Raw genomic sequence first — 18,071 nt, 5'->3', positions numbered from 1 at the left:
GCTCTGTAGACCAGGCTGGTCTCGAACTCACAGAGATCCGCCTGCCTCTGCCTCCCGAGTGCTGGGATTAAAGGCGTGCGCCACCACCGCCTGGTGCGGGTGGTTTTTTTTTTTTTTGTATCTTATTTTGTATGGGGCCAGAGAGATTGTTCAGCAGTTATGAGCACTGGCTGCTCTTCCAAATGACCTGGTGTTCAATTTCTAGTACCCATATGCCTGCTCACAACTGTAACTCCAGTCTGATGCCCTCTTCTGGCATCTCTGGACACTGCATACATGTGGTGCACAGATAAACCCATACACATAAAAAAAGATTTTTTAAAACTTACTTTTATTATGTTTAATTGTGTGTGTGTGTACAAACACATACCATATGGACACACAGATGCAGGAGTTTGTGGAGGCCAGAGGTGTCAGATTCCTCCTAGAGCCAGAGTTATAGTCAGCTGTAAGTTGCCTGATGTGGGAGCTGGGAGCCAAACTCCAGCCCTCTGCCAGGGCATCATACGCTGTTAAACTCTCAACAGCTGAGCCCTCTCCATGCTACTTCTGGAAGGTTCCATCTAACCCAGCAACTATTCACCTGGGGCTCACAGACAGCCTTTAGAAAGGGTCTGTGAACACTGATGGGGAAGACAGCTATTTGAAAAATTCTAACTGAAAACTGGAAGGCATTTCCTTTAATTATGAATGAAAGTCACAAACCATAGCAGTACCAGGGGCATTTGCCACCAATAGAAATCACAAGTATTTCATATCATACTGTAGGGTTTATAGAAATGTTGACATTTTACTTAGATATGTCACTATTTGAAATTACGATAGTTCTCAGAATGCCTATATATTCTGTATTAGAATATCGTGAATTTGTTTCTACAATATTTTCTGGCTATCTAAATATGACATTTCATTTATAATTCAGTGTTTAGTTGAGATGGTGAAGTCTGGCTATGTAGGTTAGCCTTAAACTGACAATCCTCCTGTCTCAGCCCCTAAATGCTGAGATTCTGAGACTGAACCACTTTTGGTGCTATAGATAGTGCATTTGAAAAGGCTCACCACAGACTTTGACAGACAGCTCACAGGATCTGTGGCATAAACGTGGCCAAGCACTTTAGTTATCCTTAGGCCTCATTTTCAGCGTAAGCTCTTTGCAACCTGTGCCGGGGCTGAAGCTGTTTAGCAGTTAGCACCTGCCACTTTTGCACAGGACCCAGCTTTAGTTCCCAGCACCCATGTGGTGGCTCACAACTGTCTAGGCCCTCCGGCACCTTCTCCTGACCTCTGCAGGCACCAGACACCACATGGAGCACGGACACTCCTGCAGGCAAAGCGTCCATACACACGAAATGCTTTGCCAGAGTACTTGCGCTCATCCACAGCAGCACCGAGGACCCGCATTCCTCTCAAGACAACACAGCAATCAACTCAACCACTTGACTCTTCCTGTCCCTCTCTTTCTGGGACATTGTTCTCTAGCTAGCTCATTTCTTACATATTTAGTAGGAATCACAATTTATTAACTAAATATTCATTTCTAGACCTCTGTTTACAATAGCTGTGTTCAGTACCACAATTCAGAGTACACATGTCAATTAGAAAGGTCTAATTTGAAAGCTTCTGTGATGGGATTGGCTCTAGACCTGGGAAAAGCCTATTAACCACCAATTCCCATTTTGACTCTCTATTCTCATGACCCCAGCATCACTCAGAGGCTCAGAAACCTGAAGGGAAAATATTTATAATACATACCACATATTGCACAGAGCCCAAGTTAAGCCTTTTTTTTAAAAAAAAAAAATGACAACTTAGGCTTGTGACCAACATACAAGAAATAAATCAACATGCAAATAAGTACAAAATGGCTACTAAAACCTACAAAAAGTGCCTCTTGTTCGCTATATGAAAATCTGTGATTAAAAACACAAAGAAGCCATTGAAGAACTTGTGATATCTTAGCCTTAGACGGTTTGGCTTTGAGGATAACCCAAGTACGCCAAGAAGCTTGTTTTCATGTGGTAGGAGTTTAATTATATTAAGCACCAATAATCAGAAAAGCCATTCATTCTTCAAGACTCAGTCACAGACAACCAACAAGGGAGTCTCATTTGTTCAGCAACTGCAAAGAAAAACTACTGACTCCCTAAGTAAGTGCTGTGTATGGCAGACACCAAACTATGAGCTGTTAGCCTAGATCTTTAAATTAGTTTTTTTTCTTCACTTCATACAGAAGGAAATAGGTTATCTTTCCCACTATTCACCTCAAAGTCCATACATACTTCTAATATTCTCATTTTCTCAATTGAGAATCTGGGACATTACTTCAGGTCTGACTGCCACATTGGGGGGGACACGAGAGTGGCAGCAAAGTAGACAAAAATGCCAACGAGAACATCAGGCTTGGGAAGATGCTTCAGCTGGTAAAGCGCTCACTTTGCAAACATGAGGACTTGAGTTCAATCCCCAGAACTCACGTTTAAAAAAGCCAGGAGGCAGGCATAGTGGGACACGCCTTTATTCCCAGTCCCGGGAGACATAAACAAGTGGATCTCTGTGAGTCCCTGCCAGCCAGGTCTACACAGGGAGTTCCAGACCTGTCAGTACTACATAGAGCGACCCTGTCTCAAAACAACAACAAAGGAAATTTAGCTGCCCAGCAGTGTGAGTGTTAACCTTTAATCAAGGACCACAGCCAAGTCTTTTAAATTTAATATAAAAATAATTTTTAGTAATAGTGAAGAAATAATTCCTATTAAACGCTGAAAGTCCATTTTCCCTGATTATAGTAATATGTTTCTGCCATAGGACGTACAGGGGTGGAGAAGTAGGAATATGAAACTAAAGGTCACATATCATCACACTACTAAAAGCTTACCAAGTTGGTTTGTGTTTATTATGTGTAGTACATGTATGTGTGGAGACCAGAGGCTGACATTAGGTGTCTCCCTTTTATTGTGACAGGGTCTCTCTCTGAATCTGGAGTTCACCCACAGCTCTACAGACAGGTAGTCAGGGACCCAGCTGTCTCTGCTCCCAGTGCATCACAGATGTACGTCATCATGATTGGCTTTCACGTGGGTGGGTTCTGGGGATACAAACTCAGGTTTTTGTGTTATATGGTAGTCACTTTACCAACACAGCCATTTCCCAGCCCTAGCTTGCCAAGTCTTTAAGATTTACTGTCCACTAAATAGACAGGATTTTTTTTTTCAGAATTAAGACTGTTGCCCTATAAATATTCTGAAATGAGTAGATAATGATGTAGTAATTACAGAAATCCAAAACATATTCTTATGATCTCATCATCCCCTCAGAGCACCCTGTACCAATGTAGTGCCAACATTCGTCACCATTCCATGACAGAGCAGACAGTCTAAGAGATGATTTACATGGCTGAACTCTCTATTTGTAAATCTAATCAAGGGCTGGTGCCCAAAGTCTCTGAAGACAAAGGCCAGTAATCCCTCCTTACCTTCAAAAATATTAACCAGTTACTGACTATGTGTGAAAGACCACGAATAAACACAGCAACAGTCACTATGGAAATTGAGAAAGTAGAAAAAAGTCAACTGAAAAATAAGTACAATATAAAATATAACATCAATAAATGTAGTAAAAATACAAAATACTTTAAAATTCCCAGGGAATGGGAGCTGAAGAAATGGCTCAATGGACAAAGTGCTTCCTATACCGCCTGCAGAAAAAGACATCCACATGCATTAGAAAAAAAAAAAAAATGAAAGAAAAACTTTAAAAATGTACTTATTTTTGAGACAAAGTCTCTCTCAACTATGTAGCCCTGGCTGGCCTGGCACTCACTATGCCAACACCCCCTTCTCCGTGTTTTAATTACTTATCTAATGAGGAGCACTGTCAGTAAACACTGTGCAAAGCTTAGCACTGAGGAGTTGTAATTCAGCGGTAGAATGTGTAATCAGCATGTGCAATGCACAGCACCAAATGACGCTGAAGAAAAAAAATTACAGTTTGTTCAAGTTATTCCACTCCTGTGAAGGTCCAACTGAGGCTTATCTAGGCCTCCGGGTGAGAGCGGGCTCCTGCGGATGGGTGGATAACACTTTCACACCTTATCTGAGTGTTGGCTGCAGGGGTATGTTTACTTCATAAAAATTCACAGGGGCTGAGGCAGGGGGACTGCAAGTCTGAAACCCACCCAGATTACAGAACAAACAAGTTCCCAAACAAACAAGAATTTAAATTCTTTGAGTGGCACAGGAGTTTAAATACACTATAAAATCAGATACTGCATCAAAACAAAACAAAACTTCTTACCTAACTCTAAATTGGAATGATGCTTGATAACTGGAGGGAGGGAGGTGCCACAAGGAACAAACAGTACAGGGTGGCAGTGTGAGTGGCTCTCTTCATTGAGCGTGGGCGTATGCAGGGGTCTTTGTATATGCAGTTCTGCACTGCTTTTCTGTATACCTGACATAGTGCATAACTCATTTTTGAAAGAAAAAAGCTTAAGAAGCTAAGTACAGCTTCATTTTGCTTCTCATTCTGACAAATACTAGACTGGTTTCTTTTTCTTTTCTTTTTCGGTTTTTTGAGACAGGGTTTCTCTGTGGCTTTGGAGCCTGTCCTGGAACTAGCTCTTGTAGACCAGGCTGGACTTGAACTCACTGAGATCCACCTGCCTCTGCCTCAGATTTAAAGGCACACAGGATATGACTGGTTCAACATTAAAGTGCCACCCATTGGGGAGGATGTAACTCGCTCACTGAGTCAATTACCTCAATTTCCTGTAGCTGCTCCTGATTGGTTGTGTACATCTGCTGAAGAGACTCCTCCAACTCTGTGTTCCGATCCAGCAGCGTCTTTCCAAGTTCAGCAGCAAGCTGGAGATCTAGCGCAACAAATATCTTAGAATGTGGCAAGTATGAGCTCACGTCAACGTTTTACATAACCCAGCTCTTAAAATAAACAAAGCAAGTTCCAACACATGCAAGTCAGATCCTAATGGAATGCAGAATGGCCTAGAAAGAAATGTGAGTGCTATTTAAAATTCAGTTGAATTGGGGTCTGCTAGCAGGTGAAGTATTCGCTCATGCACCCTAGTCAGACATGAAAGAAAGCAGTTTACTTAGAGAGAAAGATGTGGGCATTAGTTTGGGAATGATCATTTAGTACTATAGCTCTACAACAGCGTTTGGTAACAGACTGATTCAAACCCCGACACTAAGATGGATCCTTGAGCCAAAGCACAGGCAGGTCTCTCAGCAGCCTCTAAAATTCCCATCAAGCTACTGGGAATGCAACTGACAAAGCAGTTTGTTGTTTGTTCCCCCCACTCAAGACAGGGTTTCTCTGTCTAGTCCAGGCTGTCCTGGAACTCACTAAGTAGACCAGGAAGGACTCGAATTCACAGAGAACCACCTGCCTCCCAGCCATGTCTGGACTTTTTTTTTTTTTTTAATTTATGTGCATGTGTGTGTGTGCCTATGAGAGTTTGTGCAGCAGTGAAGTTCAGAAGCAGGCACTGGATCCTCTGGAACTGAAGTTACAAGCAGCTGTGAGCTGCTTGGTATAGGTGCTAAGAACCTAATCCAGGTCCTCCACAAAAGCAATATATGTTCTTAATGGCTGACCCATCTATCTCTCCAGCACCCCTAGCCTTAAAGCAACTAAATATTAATGCAAGAAATGGAGAGTACACAGCAAGACACTTGCTTCACAAGTCTGTCTTTTGCTCTCATTCCCCCTAACCGAATTTCCATCACATCTTTTAAGCAAAGCAGCAATATGGTTTAATTCACATGTTCCTTAAACATAGAGCCAGGAGCCAGGTAGTGGTGGCGCATGCCTTTAATCCCAGCACTCAGGAGGCAGAGGCAGGCAGATCTCTGTGAGTTTGAGGCCATCCTGGTCTACAAGACCTAGTTCCAGCAAAGCTAAAGCTGTTAAACAGAGAAACTTTGTCTCGAAGAAAAAACAAAACAAAACAAAACAAAAACATAAAGCCAGATAATTCTTTCTTTTGAATCAGGGCTTTACTCCATTGCTTTGGTTGTCCTGGGTAGTCACAGCTATTCTTCTGCCTCAGCTTCCCAAATACTAGGATTACAAATACGAGTCACCACATCTGGCTTCCTGCTTTAAAGCTTACTTGTTAACTATCTTCTTAGGCATATATGCAAATAAGACAGGTTTTGTTTATATTATATTATAATCACAGGATTAAAAGCTTAGTAATAACATAAAACCAAACCAAACCAAAAACCAAAAGAAAAAAAATGCTGGCAATGTAAATACCCTGTCAGAAGAGGTAGTCTCAGGAGACACCTGTGCCCATTTCTCAAATAATTAAACTCTCCCCAGGAACCCTCCACCAGGGAAAAGGAAAGGCTGTTTCACACAGTTCTGACAATTTATGAGCCCACCCTTCAGGACAGACCTGAGCCGAGACAATGGTAGGCAGGACCACATCATGACCAGCATTGCTTAACTATATACCTCTTGTGTTCTATTTCACCCTCATCTCATGCTCATACCACTCCCTTAAATGGACATGGGTGTAGTCATTAGCCCCTCATTTGTGTTCCTCTTCCCAGTGTAGCCACACTGAAGAAATCTCTTGCTTTTCACTATTACCTGTTCCCACCATCACTTTTCTCTTTAGGGTGTACTGGAGATAGGTAGCTGAGCTTAGCTTGCAGGTATTGCCAGAGCACAAGTTTTTCCTTTAAAAATTCCAACATTTACAGTGACACAAGTAACTGACAATGGCCCAGCCCTATGACAGTGGGAAATGTGACGAATCTGGGCAGGAGGGTACGAGGTCCAGTTCTGATTAACGTTTTCTAGGACAGTGATTTTAAACGCTTTCATTTTGGTTTTGTATTGTGTGTCTCTGTCTCTGTGCGGAGGTATGTGAAAGGAGTGTGGCTGCCCACAGAAGCCAGAGTTGGAATTACAGGCGGTTTAAGCTGTAAACTAACTTTGACTCTCTGCAAGAGCAGTACATCCTCTTAACTCCTGAGCCATCTTTCCAGTCCCCAAATAGCGATTTTAAAGGTCCCTACAGCCAACTGTCTCATCTGGAGAAGTGACTATTTTGTTAATATCACAGTGTAACAATAAAACACAATAAAACTTTCCAAACTAAGTTGCAATACACAAAGCATGTCTAGCAGGTATTGGTTTAGATGCCTTTAGATATCTGTTGCTACAAAATACTACCCGAAACAGGTGAAGGTCTTGCTTTGTTGACTTCCCTAGGCTATTAGAGAAGCTAGACAGCACCTAACACTACCCAGATTCTGCTTTGACGATTGTATTCACTGACACCTACATATATATTCAGTAGTATTGGATTATGTTTTAGGCACCAGGGATTATAGAGAATTCAGATTTTTTAAAATGGGGAGAAAGCAGCATGATAAAATATATAATAGAGGCTGGGCAGTGGTAGGACTAAACTACAGACATCGAAGTAGGTGGAGAGACCAGGGAGGCTTGGCAGGATCATTCTGGCTGCCTGCTGTGCAAACACACTGCATGGGACAAAGACAAAGCACAGTGGTAAGACACAGTAATTGTCTGGGAGAAAGAATAGTGGCTTGGACCAGATACTGGAAATGGAGAAAAGGAACAGACTTAAACATGACTTGAAAGGAAAAGCTGTAAGGATTTGTTGATTAATTTGATACTGACTATAAGAGGGGAAAAGTTAAATTATGTAAGGAGGAATCTAATTTTAGCTATGGCTTGAAAGATGGGAAGTCATCATGGGAGAGCCAGGAAATAAGTCATCATATTCTACAATCTGGCAAGTAGCCGGTAAAAAGAAAGCAAGAAAAGAGAATGAACTGAGTTGAAATGGGAGAAGCAGGGAAAGAGCAATCATATTAAGACGTTACAGCCATGGCAGAGAAATTTTAAATTGTATTCTCTGTGTTGGCAAGTCACTTCAGCTACTAAAATACAAATAATGTATCATAAAAAAGCCCCACAAGATTCTAAGCTTAATTTTTAAAGGTTGACAAATAAGATTTAATATCAGTCTATTAAACATTTACGCATCACTACTGGCAGTAAAAGTCAACCTAGAATAAATGATAATAGAAAAACAACAACTTTGTTATATGGTAATGCCGACCAACAACATAATTAGTATTGTGCTTGGTTGATTTTTCCTCACCAAGGAAAACAAAAACAAAATAACAAAAGCAACAAAACCCACTACACACAGCTCAAAACTACAGTCAGCAGGTTCTAACTCACATGTACATGTGCACACATATATGCTTTTTTCATATATAATGTTTCTTGATAATGTTTCTTTCCTTTCCCAGCTTCTCCCCAGGATTGGAAAGAAGGGGAAAGGAGGAAACATGGGGAGGGACAACTAACACAAAGGCCATTTGAAAAACCACATGGAAATCAACTGTAGAAGCTTTTATACACAAACACACACAGACACATATACATATATATGTAAGTAAGTATATACAAAAATAAAAGGCATCTAAATGGAGTCACCAAATAATAGGGGAAACAACTCCCCAACTAGACATCTTATGCCATTAAATAAAACTTCCAGTGCCAAGCTTGGGTTGCATCTTGAGTCATGGCCAAAAAGGGGTTCCTCAGAAGCCCCAAAACCTCACAGCCTATTGGCTGCTCTCTACAACCTAATGGTAAGGCACTATTGCAGAAGATAGTTATGTCATTGAACCCGAAATAAGAGCTGGTGCTTGACTAGACCATCCACCCCTACTGACTCGTGTCCATGGTAACGGAAGGTACTTTGAACATTACTTACTATCATCTAGCTATAAACTCTGTGACCTACAACAATGACCTGTCTGCAAGAAAAACTGGTACAATAGTGGCACAAATGTTAAGGGGGTAGCCAGTTACTTTTTTTAAAAATTGGATTTAAGGCCCATTTCATGAGCTGGAATCTATATCTGACACTGTTAAAGTGGCCAAGAACCTGAGACTGGATGGGCCATGGACCTAAGGGAAACTTGATGAAGGTCCCACTGTTGACCTGGCTGACCTCTGATTCACAACCCTCTTACTCATCCTGCCAAGCAGTCAAGATTATTAAAATGAAGCAGTATTGATAGATGCCAAAATATATTCTTTGATGATTTCAATTCTAACAATATTAAATGTATATATTACTATTACTACATTAAGGCTAATAAAGAAGCCAATCAAATGCTATCTTGTATTCATAAGCTAGAACCTTTACCAACAACTCAAAGCATTTAAGAGACATCAATTTTGATATGCTTTTATAGGATACCAAACCTAGTTTTTCAGATGAGACACCCTGAAGCACAAAACTATTAATATCATCAACAAACTACACATGGTGAATCACAGGCAAGGCAGAAACTACAGTCAGCAGGTTCTAACTCACATCACTAGGACTCTCAATCACCTACATCTACATAATGTTTTCTTCCCATTGCTAGAGCCTTGCACACACAAGGCAAGTGTCCTAAGTAACATCCCTAACCACCTCCACTCTCCTCCCTTCACATAGAGTCTCATCACATAACTCAGGCTAGTCTTAAACTCCATCTTTCTGCCTTATATTGTCAGTGGTAGAACAACAGGCATGTGCCCCCATGCCTGGCTGTGAAGTAAGTTGTTTTTCTCCCTTCTTCGGTGCTGGGGCTGAAAAACCCAGTGCTCTGTACATTCTAAACAAGCACTCAACCACTGAACTAAATCCTCAACCCATGCCTGTATACGCTGAAGAAAGTGATGTCCATACACTAAGGAGGAGATCACAAAGCTCCCTAATATAAGACTTTTAATCACTTGCAAGTGACAGCAAGGAGAAATGAAGGGTATCTGTGACCAGTTCGGCCAACTGCAAGAACATCCACACTCAGCCAAGTTACCATCTTTTTTCACAGAATGAAAAAGAACTAAAACTGGACATGGTGAAGGACACCTGTAATTCCAGCACTCTGGAGACAGAGACAGGAGGATTGCCACGAGTTTAAAGCTAGCCTTAGTCTACAAAGCAAGTTCCAGGCCAGCCAGGATTATGTATGTACAAAGCAAGATCCCATTTCAAAAGCAAAACAAGAACAAAAAGAACAACATTCACTGTGCATGAGTGGCAATGTATGACTTTAATCCCAACATGGAGGCAGAAGCAGGTGGTGGATCTTGGTGAGTTTGAGGACAGACTGGTCTACATGTGTTCTAATCCAGCTAGGCCTACATAGTGAGGCTTGCTTCAAAATAAATAAGTAAATACATAGAATAGAATAAAAAAGTATAGATCTCTGTGAGTTCAAGACAGCCTGGTCTACCTAGTGAGTTTGAGGACAGACTGGTCTACATGTGTTCCAATCCAGCTGGGCCTACATGGTGAGGCTTGCCCCAAAATAAGTAAATAAATAGAATAAAAAATTAAAAAGGGCAGATCTCTTTGAGTTCAAGGCAGCCTGGTTTACCTAGTGAGTTCCAGGACAGACAGGGCTATTTAGAGAGACCCTGTCTCAAAAAATCAAAACAACAACAACAAAAACCCAAATAAAGAAAACCAAAAAAACTACATATGGTTAACAGTGCAATAGTTCTTTTCTTTTCTTTGTTCATTTGTTTTTTGATACAGGGTTTCTCTGTGTAACAGTCTTGGTTGTCCTGGAACTCAGACCTCCCGAGTACTAGGATTAAAGGTATCGCCACTGCTGCCCAACACAATAATCATTTTCTACTCACAGCATATGTACTGTATGTGTACAGCCCACATAGAAACCATCACACTATGAAAGACATCAGGAGGCTGGAAGATGGCTTCAGTGGTTTAAAGCACATGCTGCTCTTGTTGGGGACCCAGATTCAATTCCCAGGACCCACACTGTGGCCAGTAGCCATCCATAATTCCATTCCAGGGAATCCAAATACCTCTTCTGGCCTCCATAGGCACTAGGCACACACATAGTGCATATACATGCAAGCAAATCATCCATACATAGAAAATAAAATAAATAAATCTAAAACACACAAATAACAAAAACAAAACTGAAAACACCCCACCAAAGATATAGCATGAAAGATCAGCATCTCCTAAAAAGTCCCTAAGCCTTTCCTCTGGCCTGCTGTAGAGCAGCAATACCTCATTGGGATGGCCAGAAACTTAACCAACTCTTGAGCTGACATAGATACATAAAACCAGTATGTATGTATATCATAAAGTAGTAAGCAAAACTGTCTAAGGGAACAAAAAGGACTAACTGGGGGAGGGGACCAAAGGGTAGACAGGAGATATGGAGGGAATATTCTCATCATGAATTATATACTTATATGAGGCTGTCTGTATATAGCAAGCACCATATGCAATGAATATACATAATGGAAAATATACAAAACAGAAAATAAAAATCCATTCTCACTAGGTGGAGGCGGCGATGCCTTTAATCCCGAGGCATGTGGATCTCTGTGAGTTCAAGGCCAGCCTGGTCTACAAGAGCTAGTTCCAGGACAGCTAGGACTGTTACAAAGAGAAATCCTGTAACCAAAAGCAAAACAAACAAACAAAGCAAACAAAAAACCAATTCTCACAAAATAAAGGCCAATTCTTACTAACTTCAAACAATCAAACTGAACTAAGCCAACTGAAGCCACAAAACCATCTGTGCTGAAATGTCTTCAGGAATCTAGGCTTGATCCTTGAGGGCCTCGTGCTCTCCCATGCAGCTTTGCACCGTGTAAGCCAGTCAACAGCCAGCAGCAAGTTTCCTGCTTCAGCAGAGGTCAAATATAACCTCTGTTTGTTCCCCATCAGCCAACAGCAAATAACAAGAACTTGAGACTAGTCTTTATCTCAATCCTTAGTTTCAGTTAAACAGAGTCCCCAGCAGGCTCAGCAACCTGAAGCTTTAGTCTTTTGAATATTTCATGAAATGTTTAAAATTCTAGTGAGTCAAAGCTTAACTACAAGAAAGCACCTGTGAAGTCACACTGTATAAAAGGGACATTACTTCATCTGATAGTGTAAAGACAACAGACTGCTTCAGTCTTTTAAAAAGCGTCATTTCCTGTTGTGTAGCATCTTGCCTCTATAACCAAAAAGAGCCAAAAGCTGGCAGGAAGCCCAAGAAACATTTCTAAGTAATTGGTAGAGGGAAACAGGAGAATGCTGAATGTCCTTTAATTTTATTTTTTAATTAAGGCACAAAAGGAAAGGAAACCATATAGTTCCAAGGCCTTGCACACCTGCTTATCTCGCTATTACAGTAAGGATTTCCATTGTCTTTTCTAAATCCTACCCAATTGGTCTGGCTTAGGCAGTCACTATAAATATCATAGATTTACAATGTATCGGTGCTCTATGTTTGATATTTTTTCATTGATCAGTTTTGTCAGGCAAATTTTTTTCTTAATTCTGGGATCAAACCCAGAACCTCATACAATAAGCAAGTGCTCTACCACTGAGTTATTTCCTTGGCCCTAATATGCTCTGCTTTCACAGGGTAGGTTGCTAGTTATAAATAGATATTCACTCAGCCCTGTACTTGGGCAAAAACATGAGCAATAGTACCTGAGTGATACTTTCTTACAGAATTTATTACATTCTTCTCATTTTACTTGTTTCTAAACAGGAACTAACAAAAAAAGTTGAGGATAGCATTTTATTAGTTGCAGTCTGCAACAGTAATTCAGTAACATGAAGGCTGAAAGCTTTTCCTGTTACAAAGTCAAGTGTGTCATCTGGTGCCATTTCTATGCAATATCTGTTGCCAACATTGCTATAATAGAGAACACACAGACACACACTACCTCAACATAAACATCAAAAAAAGGATGGTGTCAATTTTAATGACTCTCTAAACAATGATTCAGTAATTAAGTGCACATTAGGAATCCAGAGATGAGCTCATACTGAAATTTAGAAAGGTGCTCATCTTGCAATGGAATTTCAGGATTCCTTTCAACTACGACTTCATTTGGTGATCTATACACCAAAACTCTGAACATTTATTCTAAACCTTGTGTCGCTCCACAAATGACAACTGTCACAACAGCTGATCTAAAGGAAAACCAGTCTTTGAAGCCTTTCCACCTTGTTCTTGGGGGCACATTTCAAAGCAAGCACCATCATTACCTACACAGAAGGCTCCTGCTGTCCCAGAAAAGACCGTGCCCAGGGATTACTGTCAGTATTCTTAGTGTGCCAACTCAGTCCTCCAACAAAAGTCTACTCGTCAAAGCATTTCTGTGTCTCCTCAGCTCCACACGTAACAAGATCAGAGTTGACGGAGGTTAGAATGTTTTCATTATTTTAATTTGAATAGAAAGGAAGGCTCTAACAAACACTGACACAGCCTACTTTGATAGTGGCATACATTTATAAATAAAAAAATGTAATAGTCCTAATGCTTTAGAAAATGTTAGGAAAACTAGACACGGTGATCTAATTGATTATTCAGCAGGCTTAGGTATGAAGTCTGTCATGAGTTTGAGGTCAGCCTGGATTACACACCGAAATCCTGTCTCAAAAAGTAAATAAGAACTGGTAAGATGGTGGTTATGAGCACCAGCCATTAAGCCTAATAACGTGAGTCAAATTCCCAGGACCTACACGGTGGAACGAGAACTGACGTCTTCTGACCTCCATAAACACACCATGGTATGTCCCACCCCGCACTACAAAAAAAAAGTTAGGCTCTATGGCTTACACATTTGAGCTCAATGGGAGGTTGAGTGTGCTGGCTAGTTTTTGTCAATTTGACATATGGTAGAGAAATCAGAGAGGAGGAAGCCTCTCAGCCTCAGCTCCTGACTCCAGGTTCCAGCCCTGCCTGAGTTCCTGTCCTGAATTCCTTCAGTGATGGGCTATAATTATCAAAGTGCAAGCCAAACAAACCCTCTCCTCCCTAACTTGCTTTTGGTCATGATGTTTCAGCATAGCAATCATAACCATAACTAGGATTCTGAGGTAAAGAGACTGCCATGAGTTCAAAGCTAGCTTGGGCCACAGAGCAAGAACTTACCTTAAACAAGTCTCAAATTTTTAGCCGGGCGGTGGTGGCGCACGCCTTTAATCCCAGCACTCGGGAGGCAGAGGCAGGCGGATCTCTGTGAGTTCGAGACCAGCCTGGTCTACAGAGCTAGTTCCAGGACAGGCTCCAAAACCACAGAGAAACCCTGTCTCGAAAAACCAAAAAAAAAAAAAAAAAAAGTCTCAAATTTTTTTGTAAAGTGTTTTAGGCCATCTATTGAATACAAATCTACCTAAGTTAACAATGAAGATGATAAAAATCTGACGAGAGCTCCTTAATCTACTCAAAGAGACAGTGCTGGTCCCAAACTACTTAGCATCAAATGCTGAGTGTCTCAGTTTACTAGCATCTCCAGATGCCTCTAATGAATGGATTCATGAACAGCACCCCATGAGGGGAGTCCTGCCTTCCTAACAGATAGCTGGCTAGGGCAGTGGGCTGCTGCCTACATGAATACCTAGTATAGAGAAAGCAATATGTTCTTGAGAAACAGTTGTAAACTCTGTTCCAAGTTTAGTTCTTGGCTGGCTGAAGGGTACATTGCTTGCCTAGCATGCATTGAGGCCCTGGGATCAACCCCAGCACACCAAATACACAAAGCTGTTTATAACATGCAAGTCAGCAAACTGAAGAAAATATGCTCAAAAGAGCAGCCAGCATTTTTTCAGGGACACACTGACAAGTGAACAGTTGGGATTTCACATCTTCCATTTGTACTCTACATGACTATTTATGATAGAAGCTATGGCAAAGTCTATTGTGATAACAGACGTAAAAGTCTTTGGAAAGCCAGGCGGTGGTGGTGCACGCCTCTCAGGAGGCAGAGGCAGGCGACTCTCTGTGAGTCTGAGGCCAGCCTGGGCCACAAGAGCTAGTTCCAGAACAGGCTCCAAAGCTACAGAGAAACCCTGTCTTGAAAAACAAAACAAAACAAAAGTCTTTGGAAAGTATAGAATTCAAATTCCAAGTGGAATTTGACAGTAAGTTCAGAGGTTAGGATTTGTTAAACTTGAAGATGTGACAACTTCATTTTGATCAGAAGTTAAGAATCTCACACACAGCCCCAAATGTGCTTTGTGTACTGCTCAGCAGATCGAAATATTACAACTGGTTGTCCTGATAAGCTCCAGGGGAGGTGGGTTTGGTTGTTAGGTGGACTAGGGCTCTGGAGAGAGGAGAGCTGTGAAAACTGTAATGAGAGAGAGAGAGAGAGAGAGAAGAGAAGGGGAGGGGAGGGGAGGGGAGGGGAGAGAGAGAGCTTCAGTTCAATCAACAAAAATGAAATCAAACTTTTATTATGAAGTGTTAAATATGAAGTGAGATATGGGAGACCAGGCTGCCCTTGAAGATTTTGGATGTTTCTTAAATATGGCAAAGAAAAATATCTTGCTTGGATAACATGAATTGCTTTCATATAGTAAAATGTTGACTCGCACGGTGATTGCTTCAGTCCTGAACTATCAAAGTAGGTCATCAGTCCTTATGGGACAAATCTGAAATAGGCTAATGTATGACAAACGTGTCTTCTGGACACGGGGAAATGTGATGGCCAACAGGCTCTGTAACTGCTAGGTAGCTTCGATTATAAAAGGACAGATAGCCATTAGGGCTTAAGTCATTGCACATTAAGGGATCAAGACTGACAGAAATAAATAACAAATTACCACCTCTCCAAAGAGGTACTTGTTTTCTTGTTCTCTTTTCTAAGTATGGATCATTCAAGTCCACCTTTTCTTTTTTCTTTCAAATTCAGTCGAATTGTGTTTAATAGCCAACTCAGATATTTTCACTGCAAGTTTAAAGTGAAAAAAATTCTATAGAATAGTACAAACAGGATGCTTGAAAGGATTCCTGAAGATCACTCTGCATGGTGGTTAAGAATGCTTGCTTTGAAGTCTGCAGTGAAAACCGTTTCCCCAACAGTATCTACTTGAGTCAGAGGTAACCTATGGCAACACTTGATGTTATTGGGAGAATAAAAGGGGCCTATCAGTGTCCTTAAGCGCAAAACCTTGCTACGAATGTGAAAGAAAACGTGCCACTGGCTTCTGACTGAGGGCACTCTGAGACTGTTTTCTGGAGATGCCGCAATCAATCAAGAAAACCAAGGCAGGGATAATTTTTAATTGAAAACCCAAAATGCAAAAAAAAAAAAAAAAGAAAGAAAAAGAAAGAGAAAAAAGAAAGAAGGGCATGCTAGAACTCTTCTCAAATAATTTCACCTGGCACCCGAAGAACGATGCCTAAGTAATAAAACAGTTTGACACCCAACTGAGTAAGTTGTAAACCGGGATGCTAAGGTCTCAACAGTGTCTACAGGCTCCTCATCCCGAGTGTGTGGGATCAGAATTACTCGCTCCTATATTCGGCTTTAGGGAGTCCACTTAACTCTTTTAGCATCTGCTTTCTGGAAAACGGGATAACAAAACGTTACTCTCACAGAGTGATGGCGCGGGTACCGTACCGCAGTACTGCCCCCCCACCACCTGCAGCGGCTTGCAGACTCTGCGGGCCATGAAAAGCGAGCGGATGAAGGCGGGCAGGGCAGCAGGACCCGGAGCCCAGTCAGCAGCCTGCTTCTAGAGCGGGACACGCTGGTTCACCCCTGCCCACCTCAGAGGTCCCCGAAGGAGACAGATCCGCTCATCCTCCGAGGAAGCGCTTTCTTAAAGCGCCGACCATCATCAGCCAGTGTTGCGCATCCGCAGGGCCGTGGGCCGCGCGCTCGCTCCCGGACGCCGGGATGGGCTGCTCTGCCGCCAGGTGAGCGTGAGGAGCCCCCGGCTGCGCGTCCCAGACCACCACCCTAAGGAACTTTCTAGCACTTTCCACACCAGTCGCCTCCCGGGCCCCCCACCCCCCATCCCTGGCGACCTCGCCCTCACCTTGCTGGAGGTCCCGGTGGTCGTACCACGGCTCATCCTCTATCTCAAACTCCTCCACCAGGTTATCTGCCAGCATGTCTCCGGGGGCGTCCGGGGGCAGCGGGCTCTGCTGCCGCCGTGCCGTCTCGGCCGCTGCCCCGGGCTGTCCCCCGGCCCCTCCGCCCTCAGCCAGAGCCGCCCTCGGGCGGGACGCACCGGCCCCGCCGCAGCTCCCGCTGCCGGCCAGCGGTCACCCCGCGCCGCCCAACGGCCAGCGCCCTAGCGAGAGCACCCCGGGGTGGCGCCCGGAGCCGGCTCCTCACGCCCGCTGCCCGGCCCAACGTGGCACTTTGGCAGAGCCCTCCCAGGCCGGGGAGACGATTCAAACCCGGGCGGCGACTTGACCAATTGCGAATGGGCCCCCGGCAGAGCGGCAGCGATTTCATCCAATAGCGTCTCAAAGAAGGTCGCGGGCCCGGGTATCATTAGCCAATAGAGGCCCAGGAAGGAACAAAGGAGGCGGGTGAAGGCGGAGAGGGTGCGGCCGGCAGCCCCGCCCCTTTGTGAGCGTCGCGGCTCCTCAGTGAGTGCACTCCAGTTCCGGAGTGTGGAGTCGGCTGCGGCGACCAGGTCGGCTCCCTGGCGTGTCTTGCACCCAACTGCGAAAGACTCCCGGCTCCGAGCAGTGGGCGTCATTTTCCCCGGAAGCGGGCCAGCCGTCGTCGGCTTTGCCCTCGGTGATGCGCGGAGGGAGATTCGGGGTCCGTCGCGAGGTTAGGGCCGGGAGAACGCTATTGAGCCCAATCTGCTCCTGAATGTCTGAGCCCTGGCCTCCCGGGGAAAGGAAATCAACTCCTAAAACGGCGGTCGCTAGCCCCACTTGACGTTGTGAGGCTGGGGCCGGCCGGTGGGAGCCGCCTCCCTTGGGAAAAGTTGCCAGCAGCTTTGCGTAGAATTTTGTTTAAAGGTTCGTAGAGCCCAAGATAAACACCTGGGAGCAGGCATTGCACTTGAGGCCAGTAGGGCAGGGTCCGCTTGTTGACAGACTGCTGTTTCTTGGCTTGAGCTTTTAGCACCATCGGGTACCTCACCTCACACGTGAAAACTCTCAGACGGGGAAAGGTCGGCGCAACTGTTAGGATGTTTGAGCTGATAAATACGGAGGACAGGAGAATTTTAACAAATGAGGAGAGAGCCGGGCGAT

General features: G+C 43.2%; 1 protein-coding gene across 2 annotated transcripts in view; it reads right to left on the bottom strand.

Moving 5' to 3' along the window:
• Positions 1-17,200, bottom strand: part of Cdr2 (cerebellar degeneration related protein 2) — a 25,580-nt gene extending 8,380 nt beyond the window's left edge. The window contains exons 1-2 of one of the 2 annotated variants that reach the window (XM_026781657.1): positions 16,889-17,200; positions 4,758-4,886 (exon numbers count right to left, since the gene is read on the bottom strand). In XM_026781657.1, the coding sequence (XP_026637458.1) occupies positions 4,758-4,886; positions 16,889-16,924 (165 nt within the window). In that variant the 5' untranslated portion in view covers positions 16,925-17,200. The remainder of the gene's footprint in view (positions 1-4,757; positions 4,887-16,888) is intronic. The other variant, XM_005351144.3, reaches the window with a different exon arrangement.
• Between the last annotated feature and the right edge of the window lie 871 nt (positions 17,201-18,071).

This window comes from Microtus ochrogaster, chromosome 8 (genome assembly GCF_000317375.1).
Source record: "Microtus ochrogaster isolate Prairie Vole_2 chromosome 8, MicOch1.0, whole genome shotgun sequence".
Lineage (NCBI taxonomy): Eukaryota > Metazoa > Chordata > Mammalia > Rodentia > Cricetidae > Microtus > Microtus ochrogaster.
Note: the sequence above shows the minus strand (reverse complement) of the source record. Positions and strands in the feature narration are given on the sequence as shown.